Genomic DNA, 12,155 nt, shown 5'->3' with positions numbered 1-12,155 from the left:
TCATAAGTGTTGTTTAAAAGTTGCAATTCGTGCTTTTACCTTTTGGGTGGAAGATTTTTCCCATTGTTTGTGCAAGGCACATAAGGACAGAATTTACTTGCCTATATGACAGTTAAGCCTTCTGCCTTTCTGGGAAAAATAAGAACTTGCATTTATATAGCACCTTTCACAACCTCCGGATGTCCCAAAGCGCTTTACAGACAATGAAGTACTTTCGAAGTGTAGTCAACATTGTCATGTCGGAAATGCAGCAGCCCACTTGTGAACAGCAATGAGATAATGACCAGATAATTTGTTTGCTTTTAAGTGATGTTGGTTGAGGGATAAATTTTGGCCAGGACACCGGGGAGAATACCCTTGCTCTTCAAATAGTGCCATAGGATCTTTTACATCCACTTGAGAAGGCCAGTGGGGCCTCTGTTTAACATCTCATCCGAAAGATGGAACGTCCGACAGTGCAGTATTCCCTCGGTACAGCACTGGAGTGTCGGCTTCGTTTATATGTTCGAGTCTCTGGTATTGGACTTGGACCGTCTGACTTGAGACAGGAGTGCAACCACTGAGCCAAGGCTGACTCCTTCATAGTGGTTACCTTCACCAGAGATGTTACTTCTTGGTGTCTACACAATTCCAGAAACATTAACACACTTCTTTTGCCTTGGTGTTGTCCATACTTGGGGCTGACACCAGAAGCAGCTGAATAAAGTACACACACACTGACATTTCGCACTGGGATATTAGAATAGGGCATTCTACGATAGTCTGAAGGGAGCAAGGAAGGACAAGCTACCTTAGTTATTGCTGTCCATTGCTTCATCAACAGGGCAAGATTCTTAGCAGTCATGAAGAAATAGGTGGCTTTGAACCTTCAGTTGCCTTGACTGCTGATTATCAGATGTAAATAGATTCTTGTGGAAAAGAACAGAAAAAAGTTTGAAAAATATAGTGTGAAAATTTCCTTGGTCATTTTGCTGGATTCCTGCCGTAACTCCAGGAGGAGGCCAGTAGAATGGCTTGGAAAAGGACCGAATTTAAGAAACCCCTTACTAAACCAGCCATATCCGGAGGGGCATGACCTCCCAACATGGGATCCTGCTTCCCTCTCCATAAGGGATAGGGTAAGTAACACTGGAGGCTAATACGTGAGGTCAGTTAACACATGAAGGGCAGAAGTGAGTCCCATAGGGAGGGAAGGCTCCAAGATGGGGAAGTGGCTTGGACCTCCAAAGCTGGGTAAACTTTTTTTAACATTTCCGTATTGACTCCATTAACAGGGAGGCATGTGGGCATAGTGGTATGGGTGCCCATTGCCTCAATCTAATCAAGTGCCCTCCCACTGACCATGCAAATTCTGCTGGGGTCAGCACTGGTGGACCACAATCTAGGCATAACTATCATGATCTGGGTTTTTAAGCCTCATATATCTTTATTAATTAACTACCATGCAGGGCCAAGGCCCATAAGAAAAGAGTAAAATAGATTGTGTAAATCATCAAGTAGTGGTTATGTGGTACAAAAGCAAAAAATGCTTGAAATACTCAGCAGTTCAGCAGCATCTGTTCTGGCGAAGGGTCAGCGACCTGAAACGTTAACTCTGTTTCACTCTCCACAGATGCTGCCTGACCCGCTGAATATTTCCAGCATTTTCTGTTTGTTTCAGATTCCAGCATCTGCAGTGTTCCGCTTTAGTGGTTATGTGATGTCGGGCATGATTTTTAAGTCTGAAGATGTAGGAGAAAAGAAAGACTGAGGGACATTAGAAGTTTCACCGTTTTGAGATCCTGGTATAGAATGAGTTACAGATAGAATATGATTTAGTGAAGATGCAAGGAGGAGTAACAATCTATAAATGTGGTTGATTTTTAAATGCAAATGCTTGTTTGTTTCAGACTATTATAGCTACAGGGATCTCCTATGGTGCTAATTTGGAACAGAAATATAATGCTGGAATTATTAAAACCATTCCAACAGGGTAAGAAGATAGAATTCATGATTTCTACATCCTTTTTAAAAGTCACAATTCTTGTCTTAAATTTTAAGTATGCTGTTTGCGTTCTTTGTTACAGACTCTAGAATTTTTATCAGATTGAGTTCAAAAATACTTGAATGATTTCTTTTTACATTCATGTACACAGATTTTTAGCACCAATGTCACCAGATGTGAACTTGTTTGCTAAAATCGGAGCAACGGCATTTTCCATTGCATTAGTGGGATATGCAGTGGCTGTTTCAGTTGCTAAGGTATTTGGCGCCAAACACGACTATCCCATTGATGGAAACCAGGTAAGAGAAGGTTTAAATACACCATCAGTTAATATTTGGTGTCTGAGTCACATTATAAGTTAAAATGGCTATAGTTTGCATGCTATCTCATAAGCATTTAGCTCCACTTGGGTTGACTAGACAATGCCAAAATTAGTCAGCAAGATTCGACTGTGTTTCTATAGTTGAAAGTTTTGTTAAAGTTGAAAACTTGTATTTGACCAATGTGTCTACCTTTTTACTGAGTCAGAAATGAAAAAAAAATATTTTGACATTATTGCAGTTTTACAGAATGTAATTATTTTGGATAGTAAATCATAGTGAACCAATGTCCTGCATGATGGAAAGGAAATTCAGAAATCAAATGGCTCCTCTAACAGCAGTTTGTGACTTGAAAGTGATATTAAGATGATGCGTCACTCCCGCTAGACGAGTTAAATTGGGTAAAACTTAACGTTGGCAGGGGCATACAACGGACCAGCCACCTGTTATATTCCCTTCCCGATTATTTTTTTTTTTCCTTTCCGTTTACAGGTAGGGTGTATAATGGGCAGCAAATCCACTACTGGCAGTTTTATGCCCCAGCTCAGAGTTCCACCCATAATATTTTCATCTTGGAAAAAATAAGAAAATGGATTTGAGTGACAAACATAAATTTAATTAGAAAATAAGAACCGGGCTGAAATTCTACTGTTTCTGCTGCTATAACTCCAGCAGGAAATGGATGAAAACCCCAGATTTTTTAGCCCCTCCATATCCAGCAATTAGAGAGCAGTTGGCGGAAGGAACCAAAGCCCAAGCATCATGCTGGGGTAGGGGCTACAAGTTACACAGTGCCTCCATTCATCTTTGGGCTGCTCCTTGAGGCCTATAGACCCTCCGGTCTATGGAAGATCCTAGCACAGACTCCACCAGCAGCACTTTTTGGTTCCATCTCTATTTTGAGCACCTTTTATTGGTGGAGTGTCCTGAAATTGAGATAGGAGGCAAGAACACCCCACCCGTCTTATTTGCTCAGTTACATTTTCCTGCGTCTGCTCCGGGCCTGGGCCCAGTTATGAGTTAAATTTGGACCCCATGCAATGTCGTAGAACTTGAGGCCTGATGCAAAGGGTCTCTATCCCACTTCCTCTTCATTGCACCTGGGAATGAAGTCTTCCCCAAGTGCAACAAAGAATAGATTCTATCCGCACATCTCTTGCTGCAGATTTGGGAATAATTTAAGAATATTCCAACCAGAATGCAATAACTGAACAGTCATTTACTATATGCATTGACAAAACATATTCTTCAGAAAAGGAGAAAAATTTGCTTACAATTCAGTGTCCTTTTTGAATGTTGTATCAAAGTGGGGTATATGATTGTTGCTGCTGTATATCATTTGCATGTATATTTATATAATTGTGGACTCTTCCAGGAATTTATTGCTCTAGGAATATCCAACATTTTTTGTGGCTGTTTCTCAAGCTTTTTGGCAGGCACTGCTCTGTCCCGTACAGCAGTACAGGAAAGCACAGGTGGCAAAACTCAGGTAATAAATGAACGTGGATGCATGTGTATTTATATTAGGCCAGTGAATCTCATGGCCACTTTGCTCTTATAACAACAGTGATTTGCTGGGCCAGTTCAGAGGGCATTGAATTAACCACATGATGGAGTGAATGAAGAACTAACATAGCAAGTGAAGTAATGTGGTTGATGGGTATATGGACTTTTAATAGGTGTTTATAAAGTACCACACAATAGACTAGTTAGCAAAATTGAAGCACATGGGATTAAAGGGGCAGTGGCAATATGGATATGAAATTGGCTAAGAGACAGAAATCAGAGTGAAGTGGTGAATGTTTGTTTTTCCGACTGAAGGGAAGTATACAATGGTGACACCTCCCCCCCCCCCCCCCCCCCCCCCACCAGAGGTCGCTATTGGAGTCATTGCTCTCTTTGATATATATTAATGACCTGGACTTGGGTATACAGGGCATAATTTCAAAGTTTACAGATAACACGAAGCTCAAATATAATAAACAGTGAAGAGGATAGTAACCAATTTCAGGAGGACATAGACGGGCTGGTGAAATGGGCAGATATATGGCAGATGCAATTTAACACTGGTGTGAAGAATAGTCACACGAATGAGGAAAGGCAATATAAACTAAATGCTACAATTTTAAAGGAGGTGCCACAACAGAAAGACTTGGGGGTGCATATACTCAAATCTTTGGAAGGTGGCAGAACAAATTGAAATTGCTGTTAAAAATGCATATGGGATCCGCAGCTTTATAAACAGAGGCATAGATTACAAAAGCAAGGAAGTTATGCTGAACCTTTTATAAATCATTGGCTTGGAGAGGGTGCAGAAGAGAGTTACGAGAATGGTACCAGCGATGCAGGACTTCAATTACGTGGAGAGACTAGACAAACAAGGGTTGTTCTCCTTAAAGCATAGCGGCTTTAAGGAGAAAATAAGAGGAGATTTGATAGAGGCGTTCAAAATTATGAAGGGTATTGATAGAGTAAATAAGGAGTAACTGTTTTCAATGGCAGAAGTGTCGGTAACCAAAGGACACAGATTTCAACTACTTAGCAAAAGAATCTGAGGAGACGAGAATTATTTTTATGCAGCAAGTTTTTATGATCTGGAAGGGTGGTGGAAGCAGATGAAATAATAACTTTCAAAAGGAAATTGGATAAATACTTGAAGGGGAAAATCTTTCAGAGCTATATTGAAATGGAAGGGAAATGGGATCAATTCGATAGCTCTGTCAAAGAGCCAGTACAGGCTGGATGGGCCTAATGGCCGTCTTCTGTGCTGCATTATTCAATGATTCGATGAAAGGACTTGGAAAGAATGTCTGTCGATGATGGTGAAGCAAATGTTTGTGATTTTTGATTGGCTGTGCTTTGTGCCTTATGGACACGTCAGAAAAGTTCTTGTATCTTGTATACACATCTTGCCCTGTCAATGCTCTGTACCACCACAGGGCTTTTTTATACACACAGATGTTTTTATATATTACACTGCAACAGAAATTCTACCTGTTAACATCAATAATTCAAAATTCACACATACATTTATTGCAGATTGCTGGGATTTTAAGTGCGGTAATTGTGATGATTGCCATTTTGATAGTTGGACAGCTACTTCAACCTCTGCAAAAGGTAATCTTTATTCTTTCATGGCATGCTATGTATATAAACTATGGGGCTGATTCAGCAGTGGTCTGCTACGAGAGGACACCATTGCATTTCGGGAGTGCATCTCACTGAATCGAGCAAGCTGGCCAGCTTGCCTGATTTGTGAAGCTCTGAATTCAGCAATGTTAACATTTTCTGTGCTTTCTGCCAGTATGTGAGAGCGTCATTATTACCTCCCAACCCCCAAACTGACGTACTCTCATTCAAATTGGTCCCACAGTTCAGTCTGATTCTTTTGGTCTGCTCACACCATAAGGAGTGCACACCCACAGGCATTTGAATATCTAGCCTTTGACATTTGGCTTCTTTGTGGTTTGTTGCCTAAATTCCAGACACCTTCCACCACTAGCATAGCTCTAGACAACCTGTGGTTGTGAAGGTGACCACACTGTTAAATTTCTGTGTCACCAGATCCTTCCATGCCACTGCTAGAAACATTTGTCAAAGTGCACTGCTGCATTAAACAATTGACGGAAGCTTTGTGTGCCTGGGAAACAGTTTTATTATTTATTCATGAACTGGAGGAAGCAACATCAGAGGCCACAGCACTGATCGATCCGAGTATTTTCTGAATGGTGAGAAGCTAGGAACTGTGGATGAACTGAGAGATTTAGGGCTCCAAGTACAAGAATCACTAAAAACTAGTGGCACAAAAAATAATTAGAACGTTTAATGGCATGGTGGCCTTTATCTTAAGAGGGTTTGAATACAAATGGTGTTATGTTACAGCTGTACAGAGCTCTGGTTAGACCCCATCTGGAGAACAGTGTTCAGTTCTGGGCACAGCACCTCGGGAAGGATATATTGGCCTCGGAGGGGGTGCAGCTTAGATTCACCAGAATGACACGGGGGCTAAAAGGATTGAAATATGAGGACAGATTACATAGACTAGGCTTGTATTCCCTTGAATATGGAAGATTAAGGGGTGATCTAATTGAGATATTTAAAATGATTTAAAGATTTGATAGGGTAGATTGAGAAACTATTTCCTCTGGTGCGAGCATCCAGAACAAGGGGGCATAATCTTAAAATTAGAGCTAGGTTCTTGAAGGGTGATGTCAAAAAGCAATTTTTCACACAAAGCATTGTGGAAATCTAGAACTCTCTTGTCCCAAAAACCTGCTGATGCATGGTCAAATGAAAATGTTAAAACTGAGTTTTGATCGAGTTTAGTTAGGCAATGGTATTGAGGGTTACGGAACCAAGGAGAGAAGATAAAGTTAAGATACAGATCAGTCATGATCTAATTGATTGGCAGACAGACTCGAGGGGCTGAATGGCCGTCTCCTGGTCCTATCTTACAAGGTGGCTGTTTTCCTTAAAATGCTGAGCCTCAGAGTACACAACCCTATTGCATTAGTGAAGAGAAAAGGGTTCTATTCCATTCATGTCCAGGTGATTTTTGACCACAAGAACTGAAGCATACAAGTGAATATTTGCTGGCAGTCGCAAAGCCTCTTGTGTGCCCATAGTCCATCATGCCACCATTATGTAATAGAGCAGGCAAACTGGACAGGTGGCTGCTTGGGGATGAGGACATTCACTGCAGCCTGACCAATGACCCCATTGGGAAACCTAAGAACAGGCGCAGAATGCATTTACAGCGAAGCTTGTGCCTTAACCTGAATTCTGGTGGAGTATACCATTGACCTACTCAAGCAGATATTCCACTGTTCGGACAGGTCAGAGACTTCATGTGCTGTAACCATGGCAACATCTCCTAAATCATTAGACAACTGATGCAAAATTCAGAAACTTGCCATTCACAGAGGTGTAACCATGTAACCGAGGATCAAAAGGTGTAGGATTGGGTGGCAGAAAAGAGGAGGATGAAGAGAAAATGGCTGAAGGCATTTTGCAGCCAGTAAGACTTGGCGATCCACCTAGAACCCTAATCCATTTCCTGCATGAACAGTCCTAACATATTAAGCATAATACAGTTGTATGTCAACAACATGCCTTCTATTATAATCAACCCTAAATCAACTACTATGCATGCCTATAAACCTAATATGCCCTTCTCCGAGAACTCTCAGGATTACAGTGCAAGCAATTTATTTCCCCACTTGTTCTGTGTATTGCTATTACTGTGTGTTTTGCTGGTAGTTTGTATTTGTAAAAGGTACACTTGTACGCAAATCCTATCTAATTTACAGCTTCTGAGTGCTATCTTAGTGGGAGGTGGCAGCCTCCTACTCTTTAATGGGGGCCCTTGTGTGGTGGCTGTGATCCTGTACCTCTGATCCAGCACTGGCTAGCTGCTCCATCTCACTACCAAGCACTTCCGGAGTCCTTTGAGGGGGTTGGCTGGGTGTGGTGTTGACTGAAGAGAGAAATGCTTGCTCTATGCTACTTTTTCTCCCTGCCCTTTCTTCCCTTTTGTTAGCCAGCAGGCAATCCTTCAGGATGAGCAGGGAGCTGCATGAGAATAGAATGATTGTCGCCGCTGAGGAATGTGAAGCCCTCCATCAGGTTTCTTGCAATCTGATTCCCTACCCTGTCGAATTCGGAATGGATAGCCCTGTTAATTGGAACCCAGATCTCAACAGTTGCAATCACAGCTTTGGACCTCTGTCCTTCAATGCACCCCTGCGGAGGCCCGTAAAATAACCATCCACTCCATGATAGACTGTAGCTTTCTAAAACCTTCATGTCCATCTGCAGATTCTCTGACATACATGCAGAGCATTCTCGAAGGACGCATCAAATCCTTCTGCCCTTTAATGGTCTCTCTTCCACAGGCTGCCCCCATCTGTTATAAAATCCTGGTCCTTGCAACTAATGGGTGGGGGGGGGGGATTCCATTCAGCAGGTTCCTGCTCCTCTGTTGACATCTCCACTTGCTCCTCCTTTATGCTGTGTGTTTCATTAGTTGATTCCTCCTGACCTCCTAATCTGAATCTGCCGAGGTTAACTGGTAGCTGCAAGCTCAGTAATATGCTGATGAGATGGGCCAACTTCACAATTGTCTTTATAAAAAAAAACGACAAAATAGAAAAGGATATCCTTTCCCGTGAAAATCATTGTGTCCTTTGCAGTTGTGACATAAGCACCAGGGACTTATTCAAATTATATTCTTGAACAAATCTTGCAGATTCTGGTGAGCTCAAGTTTGATTTTATAAGTAATCAACTAACAATATTGTTCAGACTTGTGTTGCACAGATCTCGCAAAGTAATCCCAGCGCCAATTTCTATTCCAGGATCACTTTCTATTTGCTCTCGGACTATTATTGCATTGTTGAGAATGAATGAACATAACAATAAATTGGATTTTCATATTGGTAATTAGTTACTTCCATTTATTTGATATAAAACTTCATGTATACCTCTACTTTCGTTTCACCTAGCCATACTGGAAAGGTGTTGCTAAAAATAGACTGATCATAATTCAGCTTAATGGTTTTGTGTTTTGAAATGTACAAACGTAATGCGGGCAAAAGTGCCCCTTTTTTTTAGGTCTGTTAGCACCCCCCCGCCCCCCTCCTCGGAGGTACTAACGGGCTGGAGGAGATTTTTCGCCCGGGGGAGGGGGGCGCTACCGCTCCCGGAAAATAGTTTGGGAGTACGCCCCGTGGATAGCACCCTGGGCCACCGCACAGCTGCTGATGATGTTATTGCCGTGCGTGGTGACGCTTCACCGCTCTGCGCCGAGCCCTTGCTGCTCTGCGGGTCACTAAGCTGGCCAACATCTGCTTGGGGCGCTGGTTAAAGGGGAAGGTGCTGGTGCCCCGGACCGCTGTGTTTTGTGGATTGCCAACTCTCTGGCCAGCACAACGATGGTGGCTCTAGTATCTATTTTGAGTGTCAGGCTGCAGGCCCAGTCCAACGCTGCCTTGGTGGTCTAGTGGTGGCCATCAGAGACCTTGCAGAGTGCGCAGCGGCCCTCCCCTTTAAGCTTGACTGACTGCCCCGGGAACCACCCCCAAAGGAAGTGGAGCATGTGGGATTGCGCTCCGCTTCCTTTCAGGCGGTAAGTCGAATTCAGCGGCTGGGGCGGGACTTCTGTGCCGGGCGTAGAAAGTCCCGCTCTCAGATGGTAACCATCCCCAATCGGGACGCAGGACAATTTCACCCCCAATATTATTTCATCTGTTTTCTTAACTAATTTCTCAGGCCGTACTGGGAGCAATTGTCATTGCCAATTTGAAAGGAATGTTCTGGCAAACCTTTGATGTTCCAGGGTTGTGGAGACAAAATAAAGTTGACTGTGTAAGTAATTAACTAACAATACTGTTCTTGTAAAATACTGCTCATTAGAAAATGTACAACCTTCATGTTCAGTTTAAGAATGTGACAATACTGTTATGGAGGACATATTTTACTTATTATTTAATGGGAGTTGACATTTTGTGTAGAAGTTCCCCTTGTTGTGATACCATGATTAGGACATATTGCACATACACTTCGATTTGTGACATCACTGCAATAGAGCTTCAGGATATCCCATCTTCTTTCATATGGTAGTAGCAAATCAAATGTCAATATCCAAGTTGGATATCCAGGCCAAAGCTTCCGGTGTAACAGTGTGGATATCTTGTAAGCTGCCTGCAAATATCCTCTGAGGGCAGTGCTCAATGATGTGCTCCAGGGTCGGATAAGGAGCTCCACAATCGCATAATCTTCCATCTATGGCTGAAGGTGGCAGCGTCTGCCATGACCAGTTCTGAGGCGGTTGATGGTTGTCCACTGTTTGCAAGGAAGGTTTGATCCTTCAGTGTTGTACTGTGGGGTCATATGGAAAGATCTTGCACATGATTTTTCCACACCCAAGCTACATCTAACCAGCAGAAAACATGCCACAGAGAGGAATTAGTGAATTTACACTATTTGGAATAGTATTTTGAAATTATGGAGAAATTCAACTGCATATACCTTTTCTTTTAAGCATGTATTGTGCTGCAGAGTGAACCAGTAATGATGTATTTGTGTGTCTTTTCTATTGTGTATGTGTTACTGCAGTAGTAAAATGATTACAAGATTTGCAGCTCACTATTGACCAATTAAGCAGTGTTTCAAAAGCCAAGCCTGTAGTTCATTTAAAAAAAATATGCTTTAACTTACTGTCTTGCTTTTCTGTAGCTGATCTGGGTTGTAACATGGATTGCAGCCATCCTTCTAGGACTAGATTTTGGGCTTTTAGCTGGCGTGTGCTTTGAACTTCTCACTGTTGTGCTTAGAGCCCAGTTGTAAGTATTTGATTTGCATCTTACTAGAATGATACATTATTTTATTTATCACTTACCAAATGGAATCTTCATCTGTTCAATTCAATGATCATTTTCCAGCCCTGCTTCTGCTGCTCTAGGGAACGTACCAAACACTGACATTTACAAGAACTTGAAGAGATACAAAAATGTAAGAACAAGTCTGTTTTTAATTAGGTGTCCTAAAATAAAATTCACACTTTCCTCAGTCTAATGAAAAAATTTTTTTTTTTTCTGGCTATTGCACAGCTTGCTGAGCCATCTGGAGTGAAGATCTTCAAATTTTCTTCTCCCCTATTTTTTGGAAGTGTTGATTTTTTTAAAGAGAAACTGAATGCTGCCGTGAGTAAATTCTGCAATTGTGTAACACAAAACTGTTTGAATATTCATTTATTTTTATTTGTGTTGATTACTATTGTATGAATGGAATTGTTTCAGGTTGGATTTAATCCAGTTCGAGTCTTTCTTAAGCGAGCCAAAGCATTGAAGAAGATTCAGTTGCTTATAAAGAAGGGTCAGTTAAAAACAACAAAGGTGAAGACATGTACTTTGTGTTGTATTTACAGTTATAATCCATATCTAAAATAAGGGTCCATTGTAGCTGTACAATGACTTTCTATCTCTTCATTCTCCTCAATTTTGCTGCTGCTTTTGATGCTGTTGGCCATTCCATCCTTCCCTACTGCCTCTCCTCTGCAGTCTACCTCAGTGACATTACTTTCATCTAGTTTTGCTCATACTGTCATAATGTAGGCACTATATTAATTGTATATCAATTGGGTGTTAATTGTATTCAGGTCAGGTATTAATTGGGGAGGCTCAGGAAGTGGGTAGGTACAAGCTTATCTTAGGGGGTGCACAGTATATAATGTGCGTCTCTGCAAATAAAGGCTTGTAAGCAACTAAAGACTAGGCTCTAGTATTTGATCCTTCGCCACCTGGCTATCTGACTTTTACATACATTGCTTCCAATAACTTCTCATCATCTTCAGTCACCCTGCCATATATATGCTAATGACACCCAGCTCTTACTCCTCAGTCAACGACTCTAGCTATTCTATCTGGATGAGCCAGAATTCCCTCCTACTTCAAAATATTATAAAATTCCAAAGCCATCCTGACTGGCTCCCACCAGCACCTATGTGTCGCTGTCTCTGATTTTCACTTTGTCAACATCCAGAAGTATGGAACCTTAGTGTACTGTTTAACCCCAAGTTCAGATTCCCTTTCACACCTGCCCCATTACCACGATGACTTTCTTCCACCTCCACAACATTGCCTACTTCTAGCCAATGTTTCCTCTAATGGTGGCTGCACAGTAATGGGATAGGTCCCACACAGACCACTCACTGGCGTATCCATTGTTAGTACCGCACATGTGCAGAAATTTAAAGAGATTGTACAGTAAAAGAAACTGGCCACTTTGAACAAAAAGCAGCTTAGAGGGAACATTGCTTTCTCCAGCCCCACAACCCCTCCCCCTCCGCCCCCA

The 12,155-nt window shown here is 41.9% G+C and overlaps 1 protein-coding gene across 1 annotated transcript in view; it reads left to right on the top strand.

Annotated features, from left to right (window-relative positions):
- LOC139278090 (pendrin-like) overlaps positions 1–12,155 on the top strand; it is a gene marked incomplete at its 5' end in the record, with an annotated part of 65,560 nt that overhangs the window by 35,631 nt on the left and 17,774 nt on the right. Inside the window, 9 exons of the mRNA XM_070896747.1 lie at positions 1,890–1,972; positions 2,136–2,283; positions 3,680–3,793; positions 5,344–5,421; positions 9,573–9,668; positions 10,539–10,645; positions 10,745–10,814; positions 10,913–11,005; positions 11,102–11,197. Of these exons, the coding sequence (XP_070752848.1) occupies positions 1,890–1,972; positions 2,136–2,283; positions 3,680–3,793; positions 5,344–5,421; positions 9,573–9,668; positions 10,539–10,645; positions 10,745–10,814; positions 10,913–11,005; positions 11,102–11,197 (885 nt within the window). The remainder of the gene's footprint in view (positions 1–1,889; positions 1,973–2,135; positions 2,284–3,679; positions 3,794–5,343; positions 5,422–9,572; positions 9,669–10,538; positions 10,646–10,744; positions 10,815–10,912; positions 11,006–11,101; positions 11,198–12,155) is intronic.

The sequence above is a fragment of the Pristiophorus japonicus genome, chromosome 13, assembly GCF_044704955.1.
Source record: "Pristiophorus japonicus isolate sPriJap1 chromosome 13, sPriJap1.hap1, whole genome shotgun sequence".
NCBI lineage: Eukaryota > Metazoa > Chordata > Chondrichthyes > Pristiophoridae > Pristiophorus > Pristiophorus japonicus.
This window is presented reverse-complemented; position numbering and strand designations above follow the sequence as displayed.